General features: G+C 48.6%; 1 protein-coding gene across 1 annotated transcript in view; it reads left to right on the top strand.

Moving 5' to 3' along the window:
* MGRN1 (mahogunin ring finger 1) overlaps positions 1 to 22834 on the top strand; it is a gene marked incomplete in the record, with an annotated part of 112863 nt that overhangs the window by 74437 nt on the left and 15592 nt on the right. The window contains 3 exon segments of the mRNA XM_034784848.1: positions 5320 to 5367; positions 13575 to 13643; positions 16365 to 16524. Coding sequence (XP_034640739.1) covers positions 5320 to 5367; positions 13575 to 13643; positions 16365 to 16524 — 277 coding nt within the window.

Raw genomic sequence — 22834 nt, 5'->3', positions numbered from 1 at the left:
GGTCCGGAGGCATGGGGGCTGCCCAAAGCCCGTAGCACTCGGCTCTTAAACAGAGCCGAAGAGTCGGGGAGGAGCAGAGCCGCCGCGGCCGGAGGCTCTGCTCCTCCCCTGACTCTTCGACTCTGTTTAAGAGCCGAGCTGCCCCAGCGCTACTGGCTTTGGGCAGCCCCCATGCCTCCGGACCCTGCGCCGCTGGAGCCCGGGAGGGGAAGTGCCCGGCCGGCGGCTGGGGTCCGGAGGCAAGGGGGTTGCCTGAAGCCCATAGCGCTCGGGCAGCTCAGCTCAGAGCCGAAGAGTCAGGGGAGGAGCAGAGCCGCCGTGGGAGGGGAAGTGCCTGGCCGGCATTTTCCCGGACATGTTCGGCTTTTTGGCAATTCCCTCCGAACGGGGGTTTGAGTGCCGAAAAGCCGGACATGTCCGGGAAAAACCAGACGTATGGTAACCCTACCCCACTGCAACTTGAGACCATTGCTTTTTGTTCTGTCATCTGCCACCACTGAGAACAGCCTAGCTCCATTCTCTTTGGAACCCCCCTTCAGGTAGTTGAAGGCTGCTATCAAATCCCCCCTCACTCTTCTCTTCTGCAGACTAAATAACCCCAGTTCCCTTAGCCTCTCCTTGTAAGTCATGTGCCCCAGCTCCCTAATCATTTTCGTTGCCCTCCGCTGGACTCTCTCTAATTTGTCCACATCCCTTCTGTAGTGGGGGGACCAAAACTGGACACAGTATTTCAGGTGTGGTCTCACCAGTGCTGAATAGAGTTCCTTAGTTCCTTCCTCCCCCTGTTTTTAGAAGTGTATGAAACTCTTAGAGCATGCCTACATGGGACAGTTATTCCAGTAGTAGGTAGAGTGTGAATTTAAACCACTGTAGCTATCCCAGTATAACTCTCCATGTGGACACTCTTATTCTGGTAGGAGTTCCTTTTCTGTTTCAATTTGTTGCTCTGGAAGGAGTTCGAACTAAACTGGAACAAAAGCCGCTAACGTTTCAGAATAAGTATGTCCACATTGGGGAGTTATTCCAGTATAACTACAGCAGTTCAGCTATCGCAGTATGATTATACCAGTATAGCTAGAAGTCCCCTGTCAAGCCCTTAGGTAGCAATAAAGTGATAAACAAAGCTGTTTGATTGGCTAGAAGGAGAGCATTACCTGTGCTGTTCTTGCTTCAGTCCTGGTTTTCCTCCCTCCCATGTTTCTTGTGAGAACCTCCTGCAAAGTTGGACCCATGCTCTGTTTCCTGTGTTGAGAGTCCAGTCCCTTTGTAGCGCTGATTCCTGCGCTGTCCTGGAATTCTCCAGACCCCAGTGAACTGAGACACTTGCTATAGAACTTATTAGGGCAAGGTCAAGTCTGGGAGTTTGGGCTCTTCTGAAATGCATCTTAATTGGGGAGAAAATTCAGTGAAAGGGGAGAGTGAGGGATGGGCCAGCATGGTGGTCCTGAGGTTCTGGGAAACTGCTGCTAATGACCCTGGGCAGTCTCAAGGAAAAGGGTGCTAAAAGCACACAGAGATACTGCTCTTTAGCGAGTGTTGATAGTGATCCCGAGTGCTTAGAGCCCCTTCCATCTACGAACCTCAGCACACTTTGCAAAAACTCATCCAGGCTCATAGCCTCTGGGAGGCAGGTGGGAATTGGTTCCATTTTATGAAGGGGGAAACTGAAGCAGAGAGTGACTCAGTGTCTTGCCTATGGTCACACACGATCTGTGGCAAAGTCAGGAGTAGGACCCAGCTGTGACAGGTTCGGTCACAGAGACTCCCTTGGGATTGTCACCTGACATGCTGAAACTACCTCTGAGCCTGTTTTCCCTGCAAGCTTGGGACTCCAGAACCCTGTCTTGTTGAGCCAGACACGCTACTCCGCTGCAACATAGACCCAGGGTCTGAACCACGCCCCCAAATCTGCAGACTTTAACCAAAACTGATCAGCAGGTTTCCTATCTCCAGCACCCAGACACTCAGTTCCCAATGGGATCCAACCCCCAAATAAATCCATTTACTCTATCTAAAGCTTATACAGGGTAAACTCATAAATTGTCCATCCTCTAGAACACTGATAGAGAGATATGCACAGCTGTTTGCTCCCCCAGGTATTAATCACTTACTCTGGGTTTAATAATAAACAAAAGTAATTTTATTAGTTATAAAAAGAAGGATTTAAGTGGTTTCAAGAAATAACAGACAGAACAAAGTAAGTTACCAAGCAAAATAAAACAAAACACGCAAGTCTAAGCCTAATACATTTAAGAAACTGATTACAGGTAAATCTCACCCTCAGAGATGTTCCAATAAGCTTCGTTCACAGACTAGGCTCCTTCTTAATCTGGGCCCAATCGTTCTGCCCATCTCTGCTTTGTTCAGACACTTCTAAAGCAAGAAGTGGGATTCAGTTTGTCATTGTTGCTGCTGGAGAAAATCTGGGTCTTAGAGAGTGACAAGATAGCCATTCAAGGGCCTTAAAACATATGCTTTGGGCTGTGCATCTTCGTGTTTAAAATCTCGAAAAGAGAGGGGCACTTTTTGCTTACGTGGGTGTCTGTCTGTGAGCCCTGCCCTGCTTTCTTTCCTCTAGGCCAGTGGTTCTCAACCAGGGGTACGCAGAGGTTTTCCGGGAGGTACATCAACTCATCTAGATATTTGCCTAGTTTTACAAGAAGCTACATAAAAAGCACTAGTGAAGTCAGCACAAACTAAAATTTCATACAATAACTTATTAGTACTGCTCTGTATACCATCCACTGAAATGAAAGCACAATATTTATATTCCAATTGATTAATTTTATAATGATACGGTAAAAATGAGAAAGTTCACAATTTTTCAGCAAAAGTGAGGTGAAACTTGGGGTACTTAAAACAAATCAGACTCCTGAAAGGGGTACAGTAGTCTGGAAAGGTTGAGAGCCATTGGTCTAGGCCACACCTTCAACCTGATTATTATGTGAAGTTGCAGAGGGCATATTGTGGTAGGTGCTGCCCCTTTGATTACCTGACCTCTTTGTCCTGCTGACCTTTTGATGGTAAAATTACAGCTCTGGCTGCTGCCACCAGCACCCCCCCATGGCCCTTTTATGTTTGCCCATTCACATCTATTCTTCTTCTTTCTAGCCCACATCAATTCTCTCACTTGTCATTTTTGCATCCAGAGATGTACTTGTAGAGCCGTTAATTGTTTAACAGGTTTTTAAAAAGCTCTTATCTTCAAAACTCATTCAGCAGGTTTGCATTCCATCTAGCACACCCGGGTACTGAGGTGGTAACAGAGGTGGGGTGATGGGAGGTGAGCACCTCCTCAACAGAGCATTGAGAAAGATGTCACTAGAAATCTGTGGTAGCCTCACAAATAAATGTTTGATGCCTGCCTCTCCTGTGCTCGGGTGTCGATAAGTAGCAGGATAGAAACCGTAGTGAAATGTCTGAATTATAAAGTAAGACGCACTGAATTTGCAGGAATTTTTAGCTGAGACTAGCTGCTTTCTCTTCATGCCAGTTCATATAGGAGGGCCTTCTTTCTAGCAGCTGAAAGCTTTAAGAGTTTGTACAAACACAAAACAGTGTCATCCCCATAGGGTAGTCAGACCCCGCTGTCTTGCTCTGGGGGAGCTACATGGTTGTGCACACACCACATGGAAAACCTGCCAGAGCCACTTGCGCTGCTTCCTGCGTCCCAACAAACCCTGTCTGTGACAAGCCTCTAGGGAGATCAGGGACACCAAAGGCACAGGCAGACTGTCTGTTGAGAGAACCCCATTGCTGGTCTGAGTCTAGTCCCAGGGACAGATGCTTTAGTTAGTTTCCATATGTTACAATAGCAGCTGCAGCAGTGTAATGGCAGCTTCAGAAATCAAGAAATCACCTGCTAGAGAAACCGACTGGGCAAATGTCCCATTTTGGATAAGGTCCCACCAGCGGGATGTTTCTCCAGATCTCCTGGCTTGGTGTGGGAGTCACATGAGAACAGTCTCCTGCACTGGGGTAGCACCTAGCGGGGGCATGGCAATAGATACATTTTGAAGGGATTCTGACTTTTTGACCCGAGCAGCTTCCTGTGGCTGGGTCTATTATCAATATGCAGGTGATACCCAGGACCTGCTACTGGAGGCCCAAATGAACTTGTTTTCAGGATCATGGTTGAAAGGAAGTCAGTCTCTCTGCATCCCCTTGGGCGGCCTGTGTGGTTTGCCCATGAGGCCACAGGCCAATGCACAAACAACTTCAGTTAAAAAAAAAAAAAAAAATCTAATAGTTGTTTCATTGGCTTCTGTTTTTCAGTGGAGGGAGCCATCTCCTCCTGGTAATTACAGCCCCTTATCTGTGGTGCACTTCCCCAAAGCAGGATCGCATGGTGCTGGACGTATTACCAGTCAGTTTGACATACTTCTGTTGTCCTGCAATACAGAACTGCTTTGGGGAGTGCCAGTGTAAATGGTTCTGTTTACTTAGATTCCTTCCTTCCCTGTAGGTCTGTAAAGGAGACCACACAAGCTGTGTGAAACTCTGCAGGGAAAGTGTTTGTATTTCCTCTTGTCACTAGGTCTCTGGAGATGTTCTTACTCCCTTCACACTCTGTAAAACGATCCACTTAAAATAACCCAGGTACTAGATAAGACTAATCTCCCTCATCCCACCAGGAGGCCCCTCCTGACTTCACAGCAACCCTTTGGCTTGTGCTCCCAGTGCATGTAACTTTATCCTTGGATGGCAAGCTCCCAAACAGCCCTTTTTGCAGCGTGGCTGCTTCCCCAAAGCAAAAGCTGTGGCTTTTCTTTTCCCTCCTGCTGATGGTAATTTTGGAGCACACATTGCCTCAATTACAAAATCAAAGGGCTCTGCAGAGCATTGAGCCAAGCTGTGGCTGAAGGGTCTTGTGCTGGGCAGCTGGAGTAGATTCTGTTCTTCTGGTCTAGCTTTTACAGTCGATTAAGTAAGCGAGGCCCATTAGCACGGTAGCAGTAACTAAGTTTGCAGTCACAGGAGCACATGCTGACCATCTGTAAGTCCGGTTTGACTCTCTGCCACATGCTCTGTGCGCCTGGCAAATGTTGGGAAAACCACAGCTCTGCCTGGTTATGGGATGAGGCCCCATGTCCTGTAATGCTCAAGTGACACTTGCAGATAGATAAAGTAAGGACTAGTCCTGGTGCAACATCGAAGGGTTGTCTACACAGGGAAGAAGCCCTCAGGACCCAGGGTGCACTAGCTACTATGCACTCATTCCCTGTGTGGACACATTAATTGTGCATTGAGTGTCTTTGCACTTTGTTTTGGCTATTTCCATATAGTCTGTTTAACCTGTCTGTCTTTTCCCCCCACCAGCACGTGGATGGCAGCTTCTCTGTGAAGCCTTTAAAACAGAAGCAGATTGTAAGTATATGGTCCCTGTTTATATCATTTACAGAAAAAAAAATGTGCTGGGTAAAGGTGTTTGCTGCCATCCCAGAGATGCCCACATGTGCCCAACGGGCAGCTGCATTGGCAGATAGCCAGGAGCCCAAGGGCTGCACCTAATTTGTCTGGATTAAGGAGCAGATTGGAGCCTTCCTCTTCTTTATTGTGGAGGTGGGGCCTGTGCAGCCAAAAGGTGCCAGCATTGCGCTGTGGGACCTGTAGTGTCACCGGGCAGCACCTTTTGTACTGGCTTAAGTGGTGCATTGTGTTTAGATCAACATCTGTCATTCTGTGCTCCTGGGTCTCCATGTCAGACTTAGGCATATCAAAGTGGTAAGTGCCTTAGAAATATCTACTGTCCTGATGTCTTCACTAAGCTATATCAACATCAGTTTGAGGCCTGTCTGAATTGCGTCATTGCTGGATGTGTCGGGCAGCACAAACACCACCTGCTCAGAATCTACTCTATGCCCCTTCAGCTCTGTTCTGTGAGAGAGGCTCTAGAAGTCTAACTGGGTGGACCATTTTTTGGCCATGCCAGTGTTAGCCACGTCCTCACAACTGTTAGCTCTTTCCCTTGCACATCTGCGTGTCTTAGCTAATTGCAGGGATCTCTGTACTTGTTTTCTCCCTGCACAATGTGTCAAGTCTCCTTATTCGCTGAAGAAAGGAAAGTCTTTTTCTGGTGATAGCCTAGGAACAGCTGGGGTGACGGGAGCAGTCCAAGGAGATCTAAATGGAGGGTGCTTGATCCACAGGCAGCTAGATCCACAGGCAGCTAAAAGGAAACCTGGGAGCAACTGCAAGAAAGCAGAGATAGAAGAGCTGTTAACTCACCTGATCCATCCTCCTGCCAGTTCAGAGGGGCTTGGGAGAGCTGGCTTGATTGTTGCCTAGCCAGAATGAGCGACAATTAAGCCATCATATAATTCCAAGCAGAGTTGAAGGGAATATCCTGAGGGCTGGAAGACTCGCAAGACACCAAGGTTTCCCAAGGAATTCAGACTTTGGGGGAGAAGTTTGACGTGATCTCTCAGCCAGGAATAAGGAGAGGTGGCTTGGGGGCACCTGCAGTTCAGGGCCTTGAAGAAGATGCAGCACACGGATGTTCAGCTGAGGTAATGGAAGACCGAAGAGCGAGCTGTGGTGAATGCAGGGGCTATTCAGTCTCATCCGGAAGCAGATTGGGCATGTGCAGTTTCCACTCATGCCCTTGCTGGAAGACCATTCTAAACTGGTTATATGATGCTTTTACAGGTGGCCCCTTCCCTCATGGGAATTTGGCCGAGCTCACTGTGACATTGAGCTGGTGATCTCAACAAGTTTGCTCGGCAGGGAGGAATTAGTCCAGCAGATCTCATGCTGAGGACCGGAGGCACCAGTGATGTGGAGTTTAAAAAGTGCAGCAGTTTATTTACAGTTAAACGACTCCTTTGTATCATAGCAACAGGATGGATAGCATGGCAAAAACCCAGCCTGATCTTCCCCTTCTCCCTCATGTCTCCATTGGCAGCCTCGCTTCCCTTCCCATGGCCAAAGCTTGCAGAGTTGCTGTCAATCAAGTCTGAGTTGTCATTTTCTCTTCCCATCCAGACCCTTCCTAGATCCTGCTGTTGCATTCTCTGCATTTTGGAAACTCGTTCCTTCCTCTCTATCTCCACTACCAAATTCATCCATTCTGTGCACCCTGACCGATGACCACCTTGATTTTACGATGTGTATTGCGGTTGCGCCTAGGAGCTAAGGTCATGGCCCAGGACCCCATTGTGTTAGGCACTGAACAAAGACTTCTGCACCCACCCGTTTCTCTCCTCTCCCCTGTTCCAGTCCACCCACAGTGCAACTGCCCATCTCTTCCTTTCCCCCCACCTTAATCATGTCTCCCTCTTCTTTGCACCTCACTCAGTGTTCCCCAAGACTTTGGGTGCTGGGGCTTGCTTTTCCCTGGCAGATGTGTGCCTTATTTCTAATGTGAATATTCAGTTTTTGAATGAAGCTGCATTTTCCTTGAGCTGCTTTAGAGAGAGCATTGCCTGTTAGAGCGCTTTGTCCTGATAGAACTCGGTGGGTGGGGGAGGTTTAAAAACCATGCCTCTCTGTAGCTTTTAGGTAGTGCGTTTTGGTGGGAAAAAATAGCAAGGTAAAAAGCCCCTAAAACGTGAGATGATGTGATACCTTGGTTTGATGTGGATGTCATTAATAAGTTGCTGTTCTGGTTGGTCTTTTAGTAGTGGACTCTGTCTTTGATCTGTGATAATCATAATACTTAACAAGGGACATTTTCCCAGCGCTGTGCAAACAGTAACTCAATTTGCTTGCCTGTTTCTACAGTCGGTGATCTAATTTCTGCACCTGTCATTTGTTCTCAGTAAATACAGTTATTGCCATGGCGCATCTGACACAGCTGGCCGGGCTGTTGTCTTTATTCACTAACTGCATCCTCTCTGGTCTGAGTTGGCTCCCAGTTGCTTCTGCAAGACTTGCACAAAGGATGAAATCTGTCCTAGCCCTTCTCTAATATATTGCTTTAGACTGAAACTTGGGGGGAGGGAGAAGGCTTGCTATGGAAACTGAGTTACTCAGGGAATTGGAATGGGATATGGAACCTTACACTTCTGTTAATCCACAGCAAGGAGAGCAGCCACATAACCTGGGGGGGCCACCTGTGCAGGAGAGAGGGGAGCTCCGTCTGACTCATTTCAATCCCAGTGTCTCTCCAAAGGTTCCAACAAAGGGGAGCAAATAGTGTAAAGAAAAATATAGGCTCCACACCAGGAAACTTTGCAAATACAAAAGGTAGTTAGATTATGGCTACAGCTGTTTTCAATAAACTTCTGACTCTGGAACCGATCTTGGAAACTTGTTGTCAAATAAGGCTCCTCTACTGTCCATATCAGAGCTGTCCATTTTGCCTCCGTTGCTGCAGCCAGCAGGGAGTTAGTGGCTTAGACCGTTACTGCTGGGGAAGATGGGCTGAAAGCGGTATCTTCTTGACTTCAGCCTGGTCTACACTAAAGTTAAGTTGACCCAACTACATCCCTCAGGGTGTGTGAAAAATCCACACCCCTGCGTGATATAGTTAAGCCGACCTACCCCCTGGTATAGACAGCGCTTGGTCAACAGAATAATTCTTCCATCGACCTAGCTATCCCCTGTCAGGGAGGTGGATTACCTACGCTGATGGGAGGACCCCTTCTGTCGATGTAGGTAATGTCTAGAGCGGCGCAGTTGCAGTGTTTCAAGTGTAGACAAGCCCTTAGAAGAGCTTTCCAGAGTCAAAGCAGTGTGAAAAGTGTCTCAAGCCTCCTGCTGTGGGACATCTACACAGCCAGAGTTGCTCGCTCTAGTTCAAGCTGCTGTAAACGTACTCATCTAAGAACTCAAGCAGTGGGGAAATGCATTCATCTGCAGTAGGCCACAATGAGGGGTGAATTGCTGATGTTCACCATAGCCCATATTCTTCTCTAGGCCATTGGGATTCAGAGAATTTAAAGCCAGAAGGGACCATTAGATCATCTAGTCTGACATCCTGTATATCATAGGTCACCAACACCACCCACTTACCCCTGCATTGAGCCCAATAACTTGTGTTTGGCTAAAGCATATCTTCCAGCAAGACAGTCAGCACTGATTTGAAGACATCAGGAGATGGAGAATCCACCATTTCCCTTGGTTGTTTGTTCCAAAGGTCAATCATCTGCACTCTTAAAAAACGTGTGCCTTATTTCTCATTGAATACGGCAGGCTTCAGCTTCGAGCCGCTGGGTCTTGTTCTGCCATTCTCTGCTAGATTCAAGAGCCCTTCAATACCTGGTATTTTCTCCCCCTGTAACAAAGTCACCTTTCAGTCTCCTTTTGAATGAACTAAACAGATTGAGCTCTGTATGCCTCTCACTGTAAGGCATTTTTTGCAGTTCTCAAATCATTGGCCTGTTTTTCAACATCCTTTTTAAAATATAGAGACCAGAACTGGCCACAGTATTGCAGTATTGGTCTCGCCAGTGCCATACAGAGTTAAAATCACTTTCTGCTTGTACTCACTGCTCCCCTGTCTACACATCCAAGGATCACATTAGCTCTTTTTGCTGCAGCATTGCACTGGGTGTTCATGTTCAATTGCTTGTCCACTCTGACCCCTAAATCCTTTTCAGTGTTCCTGCTGTCCAGAATACAGTCCCCCATTTAGAAGGTCTGGCCTGCATTCCTCGTTGCTAGATGTCTCCCTTTGCATTTGGCTGTATTAAAACTCAGTCTCTGCTCTGGTCGTGGAGCTCCCATTAATAGGTTCAAGATATGAAGCAAGAGAATTCAGCCCAGAAAACAAACTGACGTGTGTGAAGTAAAGCCCAGAAAGGGATTATCCCCAACGGTCATTGTTCTGAATTTGAGAACTGCCAGGCAGTGTAGAGCAGAATGCCATCTCAGAGGCTGCCCTGCGGCTGTGAAATCACAGTGAAATCAGCAGCGTCTCCTCTTTGGGGTTGGTTTTGTTGGTGTTCTTTTTAAAGCAGGAAGAAATGTTGCATTCACAAGCTCACAAAAACAGCCTGTTCTTGATGCTAGAGCATTGGCCCACATGGCAATGATCTATTCAAATAAATGGTAGTTACTGCACGGACTTACATTACATGTGCACGGCTCTCCCTTAGTACTTTAGCCTGCTGAAATGGAGAGCTGTTTCCTTTTAACTGGCCGCCAGGACAGTTCTCAGCCTACCACAATATAGTGAGCCCATTCCTGCTGTGAAATAGTGTGTATTTGTCTGTCTCTCTTTGCTGACACAGTTCTCTGCCTTCCTAATTGTCCCTTCCTCCTCAGCTCATAAAATCTAGGAGTTAAACAGTCCCTCCCATAATGTTCCCAGGTTTTTAAAATAGACCTGTAAGCTGTTCCTACAAGAACACAGAGTACTGCAGAAACTAACGTGGCATTAGTCTGCTCCCTGTGTGTATAGAATGAGCTGAAAAGTAGTGGAGTGAGGTGTGTGTATATTAATGTAAACTTTTCTCCTACAGTCATTAGACTTCTTTCCTTCCCTCCCTACCATTGTAACCATCTGTTACTCCCTGAGATCTTCTGGCTGCCCAGTGCTGTAAGCCCTTTGGTGGTGGAAGGGCCGCAGCTAATGATCTGAGCTGAGTTTCTTTTGGCTAGATTGGGTGTAGTGCACTAATTAATACCTAAAGGTCTCTCTAGCAGGAGTTGCGTTTTACCTTGGTGGAGGAGTGGATTTCCCAATCGAATGGGTCTCGTATATTTCTAACTGGCGTGTGATCCTACATTCTATTTTAGAGACCTTTCAATAAAGGGAACACATCACCCTGGTTAGATTCCAGTGCCCACGCTTCCATCCATCGGCAACCTCGGAGCTGACCCCCCCTGCACATCTTGATCACCCAAGGAGTCAGGATGGAACAAGGCCCTCTTTGAAATGTCCAGCTATAAACACTCTGCTCCCACACAATAATTCTAAAACTCCCCAGTCTGTAGCTGAGAGACACTGCGGAGGATTTCACTCCAGAGTCCAACCACTGACCTCATTGCCTTGAAATGCAGCTCCAGCATGGATGTAGGCTCCATGCTGAGTTCAATGGGGAGACACTGGAATTAAGCTGCTGGTTTATGAGTCAGAGCATTTTAAACTGGCAAGCAGGGTGGATATAATTAGGCTTGGCCTGCGTCGTCTGTGTGTGCTGCTTCCTGCAGCACTGAAGCTCTTAGTCACAGACACAGCCCTTCAAACAACCAAGTTCTTGTTATTGTCAGGAGGTGCAAAACTCAACATGGGAGAGTTCGAGCATCTGATTCCAGGTGGCTTCGCAATGTAGTGGCAAAGGGTCAGTTTTGGGATATGCAGTAAAACATTTCCATGTCCCATCTTCAGGATGTCACTCTGGACAGGATGTCACTGAGGGTCGCCCCACCATTTCGCCCACTCCCTGGGCTTTTCACAGGGTGGATCCAGGAGAGATTTGCTTTTTGGTGGAGCTCACTGTATAGCATCTGCAACAAAGTGCAGTGATAAATGATTGTGTCCGTTACCTTGGCGCTTCAGTGCGTAGAGGGCTCAGGTGAGATTAGCACTGCATCTGCCAGCGTGGCCGCCCCAGCCATCCTCTGTAGAAGCACCTGCTGGCAAGTCCCCTGTCTGCTCTGAGCACTGAGCCCTTCTTCCTCTCTTTAGTTTTCAGTATCTCCCCCTCAAACCTTTCCTGGAACAGAGAAGAAAAGATCTGTCTTACCCTAGCTGTCTCGTGATGCAGTGGCAGACCCCTGCCCTGCCACATCTCCCCAGTGTGGGAAACCATAATCTCAGAAGCCTTCCCCCAGTGGGAACTGCACCTATGACCTAGTTACTATATGCACACGAGCTCTACGCCAAGGCATCACCACGCTAGCTGCTGATCCTGCTCCTCCATGGGTTTTCATGTGGAGGGGCACTAAGTTGGGCACATGGCAAGGCCAAGGGTGCATAGCAGCTGCAGTACAGTCCATACCCAGTTACCGCGATTTGCCAGCAGTGCCTCTTTGCGCTTGCACATGCCATCCCAGTAATTATCCATGTACAGTCCTAAAGTGCAGACACAGCAAGGGCTTGAGCACTTTTCTAGGTAAATGCTTAACAAAACGCACAGCGCTCATGGAGCGCTCTCCGGAGCCTGACCCTCTGAAGTAGCTTTCTCATACGGAACCATTTCTCAGTCTCTGTTGACTCGTGTATCTGCAAGCAGAACACCACATGCTGGTAACGAGTGCTGGGGAAACTTGGCTGCCACAGTGTAGAAGCGAGGCCTGCTGCTGCTGCATTTGTCCAACCTTTCCTATACGGAACTGAGCAGGAGGGTCTGAATTTCAGCATGGCCATCCATGATTAAAGCTAAGCCACCAAGAAGGGCCTGATCCTGAGAGGGGCCAGGTCCTGCAGCGCCCATTGAAGCCAGCAGAAGTTGCAGGTGCCTGTTTTAGGCCTGCTATGAGCCAAGTGTGTTTTGAAGTGCAGTATTATCAGTTGTGTTTGATGTAACCATTGTTCTGTCCCTGCCCCTCAGCCAGTTCTGAAGCCGGGGCGACGGAAGTTCCCTAAAAGTGGAGGGGGTCACTGGTGTCGGAACCATGGCCCCGCTTCCTAGTGCCACTCCTGCTCCCGATGACCTGGCCTTCCCCAAAGGCCCCGCCCTCACCCCGCCTCTTTCCTCAAGACCCCGCCTCCACTCGCTCCTCTCCCCCCCTCACGTCATTTGCCCTTACCGCCAGGAATGGCCCCTTGAGCCCCCCCTTTTCTGGCATCCCTCTCTGAAGCCCCCTCCTCAGCATGAAGGCGAAGGGAGGGGCTCTGCTGGGCTGTGGCTCATCCAGACTCTCTCCTTTGCTGTGTTTGTATAGATTAGCTCCCCTTCAGCACTGCCCAGGCAGTGCTACATCCCCTAGGCCAGGGGAGGGCAAACTATGGCCCACGGACTGGATCCGGCCCATCAGGGCTTTCAACCTGCGGCCCCGGAGGGGGGGGAGGGGGCAGAGGGCTCCATGCACTGCCCCCCCCCCAAGCTCCCATTGGCTGGGAATGGGGAACCGCGGTCAATGGGAGCTTTGGGGATGGTACCCACAGACAAGGGCAGTGGCAGAGCCACCTGCCCCCTCTTTCTTCCCCCCCCCCCCCCCCAGGAGCCACTGCCAGACATGTTGGCCACTTCCGGGAGCGGCACAGGGCCAGGGCAGGCAAGGAACCTGCCTTAGCCCCCCTGCACACTGCTGCCACCCGGAGCCACTCAAGGTAAGCGGTGCCAGGCCAGAGCCTGCACCCCAAACCCCGCCTGCACCCTGAACCCCAGACCCCTGCTCTGAGTCCCCTAACCCCCTGCCTTGTGCCCCCTGCCACACCCATCCTGCACCCCAACCTCCTGCCCTGAGCCCCTTCCTGCACACTGCACCCCCTCCCACACTCCGCACTCCCTTCTGCACCCCAACCCCCTGCCCCAGCCCTACATTCATGGCCCTGCATACAATTTCCCCACCCAGATGTGGCCCTTGGGCCAAAAAGTTTGCCCACCCTTGCCTTAGGCTGTGGCATGGCTCCGGGTGCCAGCCCATTCTCTCCCTTGTTGCAGGTGAAGTGACTAAAATGGAATAAATTCAAATGGAGCAGCCGTGACTCCTAGGCTAAGTGATGTCCCTTTCTTTCCTAGGTGGATCGGGTGAGTTACCTGCTTCAGGAGATCTATGGCATCGAGAATAAAAACAACCAGGAGACAAAGGTACTGGTGCCTAGAAACCCCCTTCTGCACGCTGAGTCACATGCGGGGCCTGGCTGTGCTGCCAGCTGGGCTTGGCTTCTCCTTGGAGTTTGTTTATGGGCTGATACTTTATGTACCAGAGGTGACGGGAAGGATCAGAGACTCCTCACAGCCGCTGCCCCTCACCCAGTTTGGGATTGAAATAGGCCATGTTACCTTACTACTAATCATGGCAGACCAGGCCCTTCTGTTGTGATGCCACAGTCAGTGGTGAATTTGTCCCGTTAGGTTTTGTTCGGCAGCCTGAGGATGGGTGCTGTGCCTGACGTTCAAAGGAGCTAGAGGGAGTTAGGCACCAGCTGCTGCTGAGTTTCAGTGGACACCTCTCTGCATAGCCCATACCAATAACGATCTATCACGAGAAGAGCCGTGCCAGTCTCAGCTACTGTGTGCTCTGTCTCTGGTGCCCTGCACAGGCTGCTTCCCAGCCCAGAAATGTCTTCCTTTTCCTCCCCCAGAAGTGGCCCTTGATCTCACCCCCACCCCAACCCCCAAGATCGCTCCTTGCAACTGACTCATCCATTAGCACAGGGCAAGCTGAGGAGGGCTCTCTCCTCATGATCCCTGAGGTTTGCTACTGTGGCTGCGCTGTTAGTGTGTGCAGGCTGGCTCCTTATTGCCAGGGGTTAAGATTCCCCATGTGCTGGGTCTGCCAGTGCAGTGCATCCCTTGGGCATGGGCAGGTGTTGGAATGGATTGCTGTTCTCTGCATGTCCCTGCAGCAGTGGAGGAGTTGACTCTGGGGAGTCTCACTAGTGCCAAAGGGATTATATGGAAAATGCTTCAACTACAAACATAATCAGCCCCTTCTTGAGAAGACAAGCCTGGAATTTGATCCTGGGTTCTTATTTATTGCATGGCCTTGGGCAAGTCATGTAACTTCTCTGAGCCTCAGTTTACCCATCCATAATGCTGACCTTTCCAGCTCGGGGGACAGGGGGGAGAGGCTGAGAGTATTCATCTGTGAAGTGCTCTGCAGATAAGAAGCATGGTGAGTGTCAGGTGTTGGCCACTGCAAATTCGACTGCTTTTGTGAGTGCTGTACTCGATTCCCCAATGATGCACTTGCGGGAGGGAGCGGGATTCGGAAGGGAACTGAACAGGGGAAGCCCCGCCCCTTCTCCCCCAGCCTTTTCCCAGTCCTGTGCTAACCATCTGTGTCCTCTGTGTGGCTGCTTCACCAAGTAGCACCATCGGGAGGCTGGGAACTTTATGCAGATCCTATTACCTGGTCTCCTAAGAGACTCCTCTTTGTGCTCCTGCTGTCTTCTGATGAGCCCTTGGACTCAGTTCTGTCAGACAGAGCCCAGTCAGTTCGTGACTTCGGGCTGTTTGTCGTTCAGTTCCAGTACACTGAGCAGCCAGTGTGAAAAGGGGAGAGGAAGGACGTCCTTGAGCAACACGCAGGAACCCTGAAATAGATCAAGAGCGCACACGATGTGCGCAGGCAGCTTCCAGCCGCTCGCTAGCGTGGTCCGCGGGCTGGCTCGCTCATCTGGCAGGAGCAGATGCTGTCGTCTTGTTTACGTCTCAGTCGCCCCACAGTGCGGCGTGCGGCCCAGCGTGCATCAGCAAAGGGAACTCACGCGAAAGGATGAGCATGTCTGTGCACATCACTGAGGTCACTAATGGTTGGGCCCCAACAATTGTGACTGCTCCAGCTTCAGCAAGGGGTGCTGGTGTGGGGGGAGCAGGGTCTACTGGGCTAGAAAGATCACCCCCCTCCCCCCCCGGCTCTAGCAGAGGGAGCTGCTGTGACTGGGAGCAAGTTCCTCTTTGTAGCAACTGCTGCATTTGAGTGTCAGCTGCAAGTTGCAGGGCTTTGTTTAATGAAAGCCGTATAATAGAGCCCAGACTGCACCAATGTTACACCAAGGGGGGCGGAGGCATCTTCCCTCTCCCACCCTAGGTATCTCACTTTGAACAAGGCCACAAACTCCCTGCAGCAGCCTGTGGCCCCGGGGCTGCTTCGAGGCCCTTGAGGCTCTGCATTGCAGCCCTGGAGGGTGACTGTCACAAGTGTTGGATTCTGAATGGACAGTGCTCCCTGAGCTGCATCCAGGGCTTCAAAATTAATCTGTGTGAATTAACAGGAAGAGATGGTAGGTGCCATCACCTCCCACCGCCACTACCCCAGCATCCCTGGTGCAGCTCTGGTTTGAGCTGTGGGCAGCTGCTGCCCCTTCCCTCCTGCTGCTCAGCAGCTCCCCTGCTGGTTGTCTGTTCGGTTGCAGGGAAAGAAGGCTGGACAGGAGCCTGAGATGGTCCTCCTGTAGGACACAGGCCAGGGACCTGCCCCAAAATGCTTCCTAGAACAAATGTTTTTCTAAACATCCAGTCTTGGTTTTAAAAGTTGCCAGTGATGGAGAATCCACTACGACCCTTGGTAAATTGTTGGAGTGGTTAAAAAGTGTATAGTGTGTTAGACCTTTCTGTGCTAGACTGAAGAGCTCATTATAAAATATTCATTCCCCGTGTAGATACTCATGGACTGTGATCATCACCCCTTAACCTTCTCTTTAAGTTAAATAGATTGAGCTCCTCGAGTATGGATTGCAGCCCCTTTACCTTTTGAGCCATATATCACCTTTGAGCTGCAAGGACCTCATTGGATTGCAGTGTCCCTTTCCATCCCTGCGAAGCACCTACATTCACGTGGCACTGCCTCTCTTCTCGTAACAGCCTTCCGACGATGAGAACAGTGACAACAGCAACGAGTGTGTGGTGTGCCTGTCCGACCTGCGAGACACCCTCATCCTGCCCTGCAGGCACCTGTGCTTGTGCAATTCCTGTGCAGACACCCTGCGCTACCAGGCCAACAACTGCCCCATCTGCAGGCTGCGTGAGTACACTCAAGAGAGGGCGCTAGTCTCGCTGCCATCCAGTGGGTAGCTGCAGTCTCCCCGTTCGGGTACAAAAGCCCTAACCTAGCTGGGCAGGGGTGGCTTTACCTACCAGCAACACAAGTGACTGGTTGGTGCTGTGGGATCTTGGGTGGGGCACTAACTTGTTGTCTGATTCTCTCCCCTCCCGCTTGGCCAGTGGGACCAAAAGGGGAGGCAACGTCCAGATGGACTGCAGCCTGCTTAGGTTCCTCCACCCAGTGTCCCAGCAACGTGTACCTTTATCTTCCTTTCAGACCACTCACTCTGTGTGTCAAGCTGGCAGCCCCATCTGGGAGAGGAAAGGGGCGTGTCTTTTATATAAGCACCACCATTTTTCCTGAAGCAAACTGTCACTCTAGAGGGTTGATGCTAACTCACTGACATTCTATTAAATCAATGGCGCTCTTGTGAGTGAGGAGTCTGTTCGGCTTCTGCCACCAGCCTACTTTTCATCTGGCATGTGGAGGTGTTAAATCCTTTCCATATCGGCTAATTCAGGGCCTATTCATTCAAAAAAATGAATGCCTGATGCAGATTAGAGTAACTGCAGCCCTGTCTCCAGCTAAGTGCGCTGTTAATATTTCAGCAGTTCCTGGGAATAAGACGGCAAATTGGATTAGGTCACAAGCATGTCCCCATGCTGTGAGCTAATCAGGCCGGTTGGGGGGTTGCAAGTTGGGCCTCGGCTCTCATGAGCTCTTCCAGGCATGAGCATTCTTCTGAGCCCCGGGAGGGCCTAGCATGGATACAAGCTCGTTGAATTGTAACCAGTGTATCTCTGGGGCTGGGTGGCTAACCTTAAACTAAGCAGCTTAGTGTTATGGTTTGAAAGGGCCTGAAGCAGTTGGCTTTCCCTGCTTGTTTGTTGGCCACCCCAAAGCCATATGATCAGCAGGAATCAAACCATGGTATCTGATGTATTGAATCTATTCCATACTCACCTACCTCTTCAATTACTGCCCCATCTCTCCTGTACCCTTCACCTCCAAATTCCTCAAACATGTATTTACAGCTGTTGCCTTGAGTTCTTCTCTCCCTGCTCCATCCTGGATCCCCTCCAGTCTGTCCCCCGCTCACTGTCTTGGACTGTAAGATCTTTGGGACAAGGCCTTTCTTGGTATGCATTTGTGAAGTTCCCAACATACTGGGAAGCTGACCCTGCTTGGGGTCTCTGGGTGCTACTGCAGTATAAATATTTAAGTGTCCCCGGCTGCTTCAGAAGATAGTGTTCTCTCTTGTGCTCATAAATGCACCAAATACGACTCCTGGGGGAATTCTGTGCCAAAAATTTAAAAATTCCGTGCACAATATTTTAAAATTCTGCAAAATGCTGCATATTTTATTTGTCAAAATAACACAAAATAATCACACCAGTTTCAATTATTTTTGGTCATTTATTTCAAAATACCTGTCAGCAAGTATGTCTATAACAATACAGACAACAAAAAAAGATTCAGGAAATGTTTTTTGACAAATAGATTCCTTACTAAGCGTATTAATACAGAACTCTGAGTAATAATTAATTTAAACTGCAATACAGAACCATATTTCCCACACCCCCAGAAGCAGTGCACAGGCTGGGGGGAGTCAGGGGTAATGGAGGAGCTGAGAGAGAGGGAAATAATTGCTGAGAAAAGACCAGAGAAATGGGCAGTAGCTTTATAGGTCTTTAATTGAAAGGATGGGGATATTTAAATCTTCAACAGAGACTTTTAAATGGTCCCACTAGACATCATTTCTCCTTGTCATTCCTTGGGTTTCAATTCCTTGATACTTGTGATATCACCTTAATTCTCTAGCCCTCCATAAGAACGGCAATACTGGATCAGACCAAAGGTCCATCTAGCCCAGTATCCTGTCCTCTGACAGTGGCTAATGCCAGGTGCCTCAGAGGGAATGAATAGAGCAGGGAATCAACAAGTGATCCATAGAGTACTCCAAGAAAAAGAACCCTCCCTGCTCAAAAGTAACCTCTTTTTAAATAGAAAACTCTTATGCTTTTGCTGTTTACATAACAAAAATGTGACGAAGCCACAAAGGCGCAGTTGGGTCCCAAATAATCATGTTAACTAAATACATGCACACGCACACAGCTTGGCTTCATATATACTGCCGCTGTGGCTGGTTTCTGGTGGCTTCTAAGACCTAGAACGTAGTGTGCACCATAGAACGCTCATAGACTCATAGACTTTAAGGTCAGAAGGGACCATTATGATCATCTGGTCTGACCCCCTGCATGCTGCAGGCCGCAAGACCCTTCCCTGGACTCTACCATTGAAGTCCCCAAACCTGTGTTTTAGTGACTTCAATTGGCTGAGACCCTCCTGCTAGTGATCCCTGCCCCATGCTGCGGAGGAAGGCGAAAAACCTCCAGAGGCTCAGCCAATCTGCCCTGGAGGAAAATTCCTTCCCGACCCCAAATATGGCGATCAGTAATACCCCGAGCATATAGGCAAGAGTCTCTAGCCAGACCCTTGTTGGCCATTATGCTATTCACGTACCATTGCTTGGTTTTCCTTGGCTACTATGTTTTATCATTAAACCATTCCCTCCATAAACTTATCCAACTTAATCTTAAAACCAGACAGGTCCGTCGCCCCCACCGTTTCCCTCGGAAGGCCGTTCCAATATTTCACCCCTCTGACGGTCAGAAACCTTCGTCTAATTTCAAGCCTAAACTTCCCCCCGGCCAGTTTGTATCCATTCGTTCTCGTGTCCACATTAGTACTAAGCTGGAATAATTCCTCTCCCTCCCTTGTATTAACTCCTCTGATACATTTAAAGATAGCAATCACATCCCCCCTCAGCCTTCGCTTTGTCAGACTAAACAACCCAAGCTCCTCTAATCTCTTTTCATACGACAGGTTTTCCATTCCTCTGATCATCTTAGTCGCCCTTCTCTGCACCCGTTCCAGTTTGAGTTCATCTTTTTTAAACATTGGAGACCAGAACTGCACACAGTACTCCAAATGAGGTCTCACCAGCGCCTTATACAACGGAAGCAGGACCTCCCTATCCCTACTAGATATACCTCGCCTAATACATCCCAAGACCGCATTGGCTTTTTTCACCGCCACGTCACATTGTCGACTCATAGTCATCCTGCGATCCACAAGGACCCCTAGGTCCTTCTCCTCTTCCGTTACTTCTAACCAATGCGTCCCCATCTTGTAACTAAAATTGTTATTATTCATCCCCAAGTGCATCACCTTACACTTTTTACTATTAAATTTCATCCTATTTCTGATACTCCAATTCACAAGCTCATTCAAGTCTCCCTGCAGAATATCCCTATCCTCCTCCGAGTTTGCAACTCCTCCCACCTTCGTATCATCCGCAAACTTTATCAGCCCACTCTTGCAATCGGTCCCGAGGTCAGTTATAAATAGATTAAATAAAATGGGTCCCAAAACCGAACCTTGAGGCACTCCACTAGTAACCTCCCTCCAACCCGACAATTCACCCTTTAATACGACCCGCTGCATTCTCCCCATTAACCAATTCCTTATCCACCTCTGGATTTTCATATCGATCCCCATGTTTTTCATTTTAGCCAATAATTCCTCATGGGGTACTGTATCAAACGCTTTACTGAAATCCAGGTATATTAGGTCCACCGCATTTCCCTTATCTAATAAGTCCGTTACTTTCTCAAAGAAGGAGATCAGATTCGTTTGGCACGATCTGCCCTTCGTAAAACCATGCTGTAATTTATCGCATTTGCCATTAACCTCAAGGTCCTCAACTAGTTTCTCTTTCAGAATCTTCTCCAGCACCTTGCACACTACTGATGTTAAACTAACAGGCCTATAGTTACCCGGGTCACTTTTTTTCCCTTTCTTGAAAATAGGAACCACATTGGCTATTCTCCAGTCTAACGGGACCACCCCCGAGTTTACAGATTCATTAAATATAGTCGCTAATGGGCCCGCTATTTCCCGCGCCAATTCCTTCAATATTCTCGGATGAAGATCGTCCGGTCCACCCGACTTAGTCCCATTAAGGCGTTCTAGTTTTGTTTCTACCTCGGATGCGGTAATCCCCCATCCTGTATGCCCCTCTGTAACGGTGCTAGTATCCCTAATACCTTCATTGGCCTCATTAAACACCGATGCAAAATATTCATTGAGATATTGCGCCATGCCTAGATTATCTTTAATCTCCTCTCCGGCTATAGTCTTCAGCGGTCCCACTTCTTCTTTCTTTGCTTTCTTCCTATTTATATGGCTGTAAAACCTCTTACTATTGCTTTTAATTCCCCTCGCTAAGTCGAACTCTTCCCGGCCTTTAGCCTTTCTCACTCTATCTCTACATTCTCTGACTTCACTAAGGTAAGTTTCCTTACTGATCCCTCCCCTCTTCCACTCTTTGTACGCTTTCTGTTTTTTCCTAATCGCCCCGTTCAGCCGGTCGCTCATCCAGCTCGGTCTAAGTCTCTTGCTTAGTAATCTTTTTCCCTTTTTGGGGATACAGGCCTCTGACAGCTCTAGCATCTTTAACTTAAAGTACTCCCAGGCTTCTTCTGCCTTTAGGTCCCTTAATACGTTTGCCCAATCCACTTCCCTTACCAGTCCCCTTAATTTGTTAAAATTGGCCTTTTTAAAATTATAAACCCTAGTCTTTGACTTAATTCTGGTACTCCTTCCATTTAGTTTAAACCGAATTAGCTCATGATCACTGGAGCCCAAGTTGTCCCCCACTACCACTTCCTCAACAAGGTCCTCACTACTTACCAGAATCAAATCTAAAATGGCCTCCCCCCTCGTCGGCTCAGCTACCACTTGATAAAGGAATTGATCAGCAAGCACATCTAGGAACATCTGAGCCCTATTACTCCTCTGTTCTAGACGCCACAGAATCCCTTTCAGGCATTCTTTATGCATAAAAAAGCAAACAAAGAAAACCCCTATTTGTTTCCAGATCACCATTAAAAAGGATAGCTGGGTCTTCAGAAGATCCTGTGGAAAAAACAGCATCTGATCATGTAACTAAAGACTATATCATAATGCATTTGCATTGGGGAGCAGGCAAATTAAGGTTGTACGGACAGGAAATACCAGATTTAAGGCTAACTTATGAGCGCTTCACTGTACAATCTTAACATTCTTTTGAACATAGTCTTTTATATCATTTTCTTTTTTTTTTTTTTAAACTTACTGAAAAAACTGATGCCCTCATGTGGAACCATATTGACCCTCACATGGGTCACCAGCGGGTTTGGGATCTTTAGATCCACAGCACAGATCTCTGCCGCTTGAGCTGAGTAACTGGTAGTAATAGAAGGCTGTTATCTTCCTTGTGAACTGGCCACTAGAGGGAGATGAGAGCTGTGAAACCTACTGGCAGAGTGTTTCTATTTGCTGACAGTAGAGGAATGTAGAACTCAGAAGTACACAGAAGTGGGGGGAAAGGATAAGAACTGGGTTGGGAGGAAGACACACACTAGGGGGAGACAGGCTGAAGTGTGTAGATTTTCTTTTTTGTAATAACTACTAGATAAAACAAGTGATTGTGCACATGTATGTTACACTGCAGGCATACGGGTGCCCAGTGCATTCAAGTCAAAGGCTTTTGCCAGCAGTACCACTAGGTGGCACATGCACTCCTACTCTCCCTGTGCATTGAGCCAAGGCCACGAAAGGGGCATGTCCGCCACCTCCCTCTCTGTTCCTTGGCACGGACAGGCACAAAAACTGCTTAATCTAACTAGGGAAAGGTCTTGTGAGGGACAGATATCCAGTTTGTATCTCTTCCCCCACTAGAAGAAAAAAGCAGAGGGATTTCTGCCGAAAAGTTCACTGTGGTGGTTGGTTTGCCTTGGCACTGAACCCGCACATTAGATGATGGATTCTGAATCCACAAGGAATGCTCCTCCAGCTGCCCACATCTCAGAGTGCAAGTCAGGAGAAAAGCACTGCTCTTCCTCTCACCGTCAGCATCCTCAAAGCACCTGAAACATTCCGATGCTGACAAGCAGTTGTAATCTCAGTCTTCACCGAGCAAGTCTTCCAGTAAGTCCTTCAGTACCGGTTCGAGGCATTGTAAACATAAGCACTCACCAGCTCCATCAGACTCCAGTTCCTCCAGGGCCATTGAGTCCTGTGCCTTTATCTTTACTGGGCCCCTCTTCACCTGTACAGACAATCCAGACCACCTTGGCAATGCTGGATCCACCAATGATCGAGTCAGTGCCTCTGGCTCCTTAAGCCTTCCTATCTGCAAGAGATCTTGGGTGTCTCCTTTTACCAGCCTCTCCATTACTGCAGC

Source organism: Trachemys scripta, chromosome 10 (genome assembly GCF_013100865.1).
Source record: "Trachemys scripta elegans isolate TJP31775 chromosome 10, CAS_Tse_1.0, whole genome shotgun sequence".
In the NCBI taxonomy this organism is placed as follows: Eukaryota; Metazoa; Chordata; order Testudines; family Emydidae; genus Trachemys; species Trachemys scripta.
Note: the sequence above shows the minus strand (reverse complement) of the source record. Positions and strands in the feature narration are given on the sequence as shown.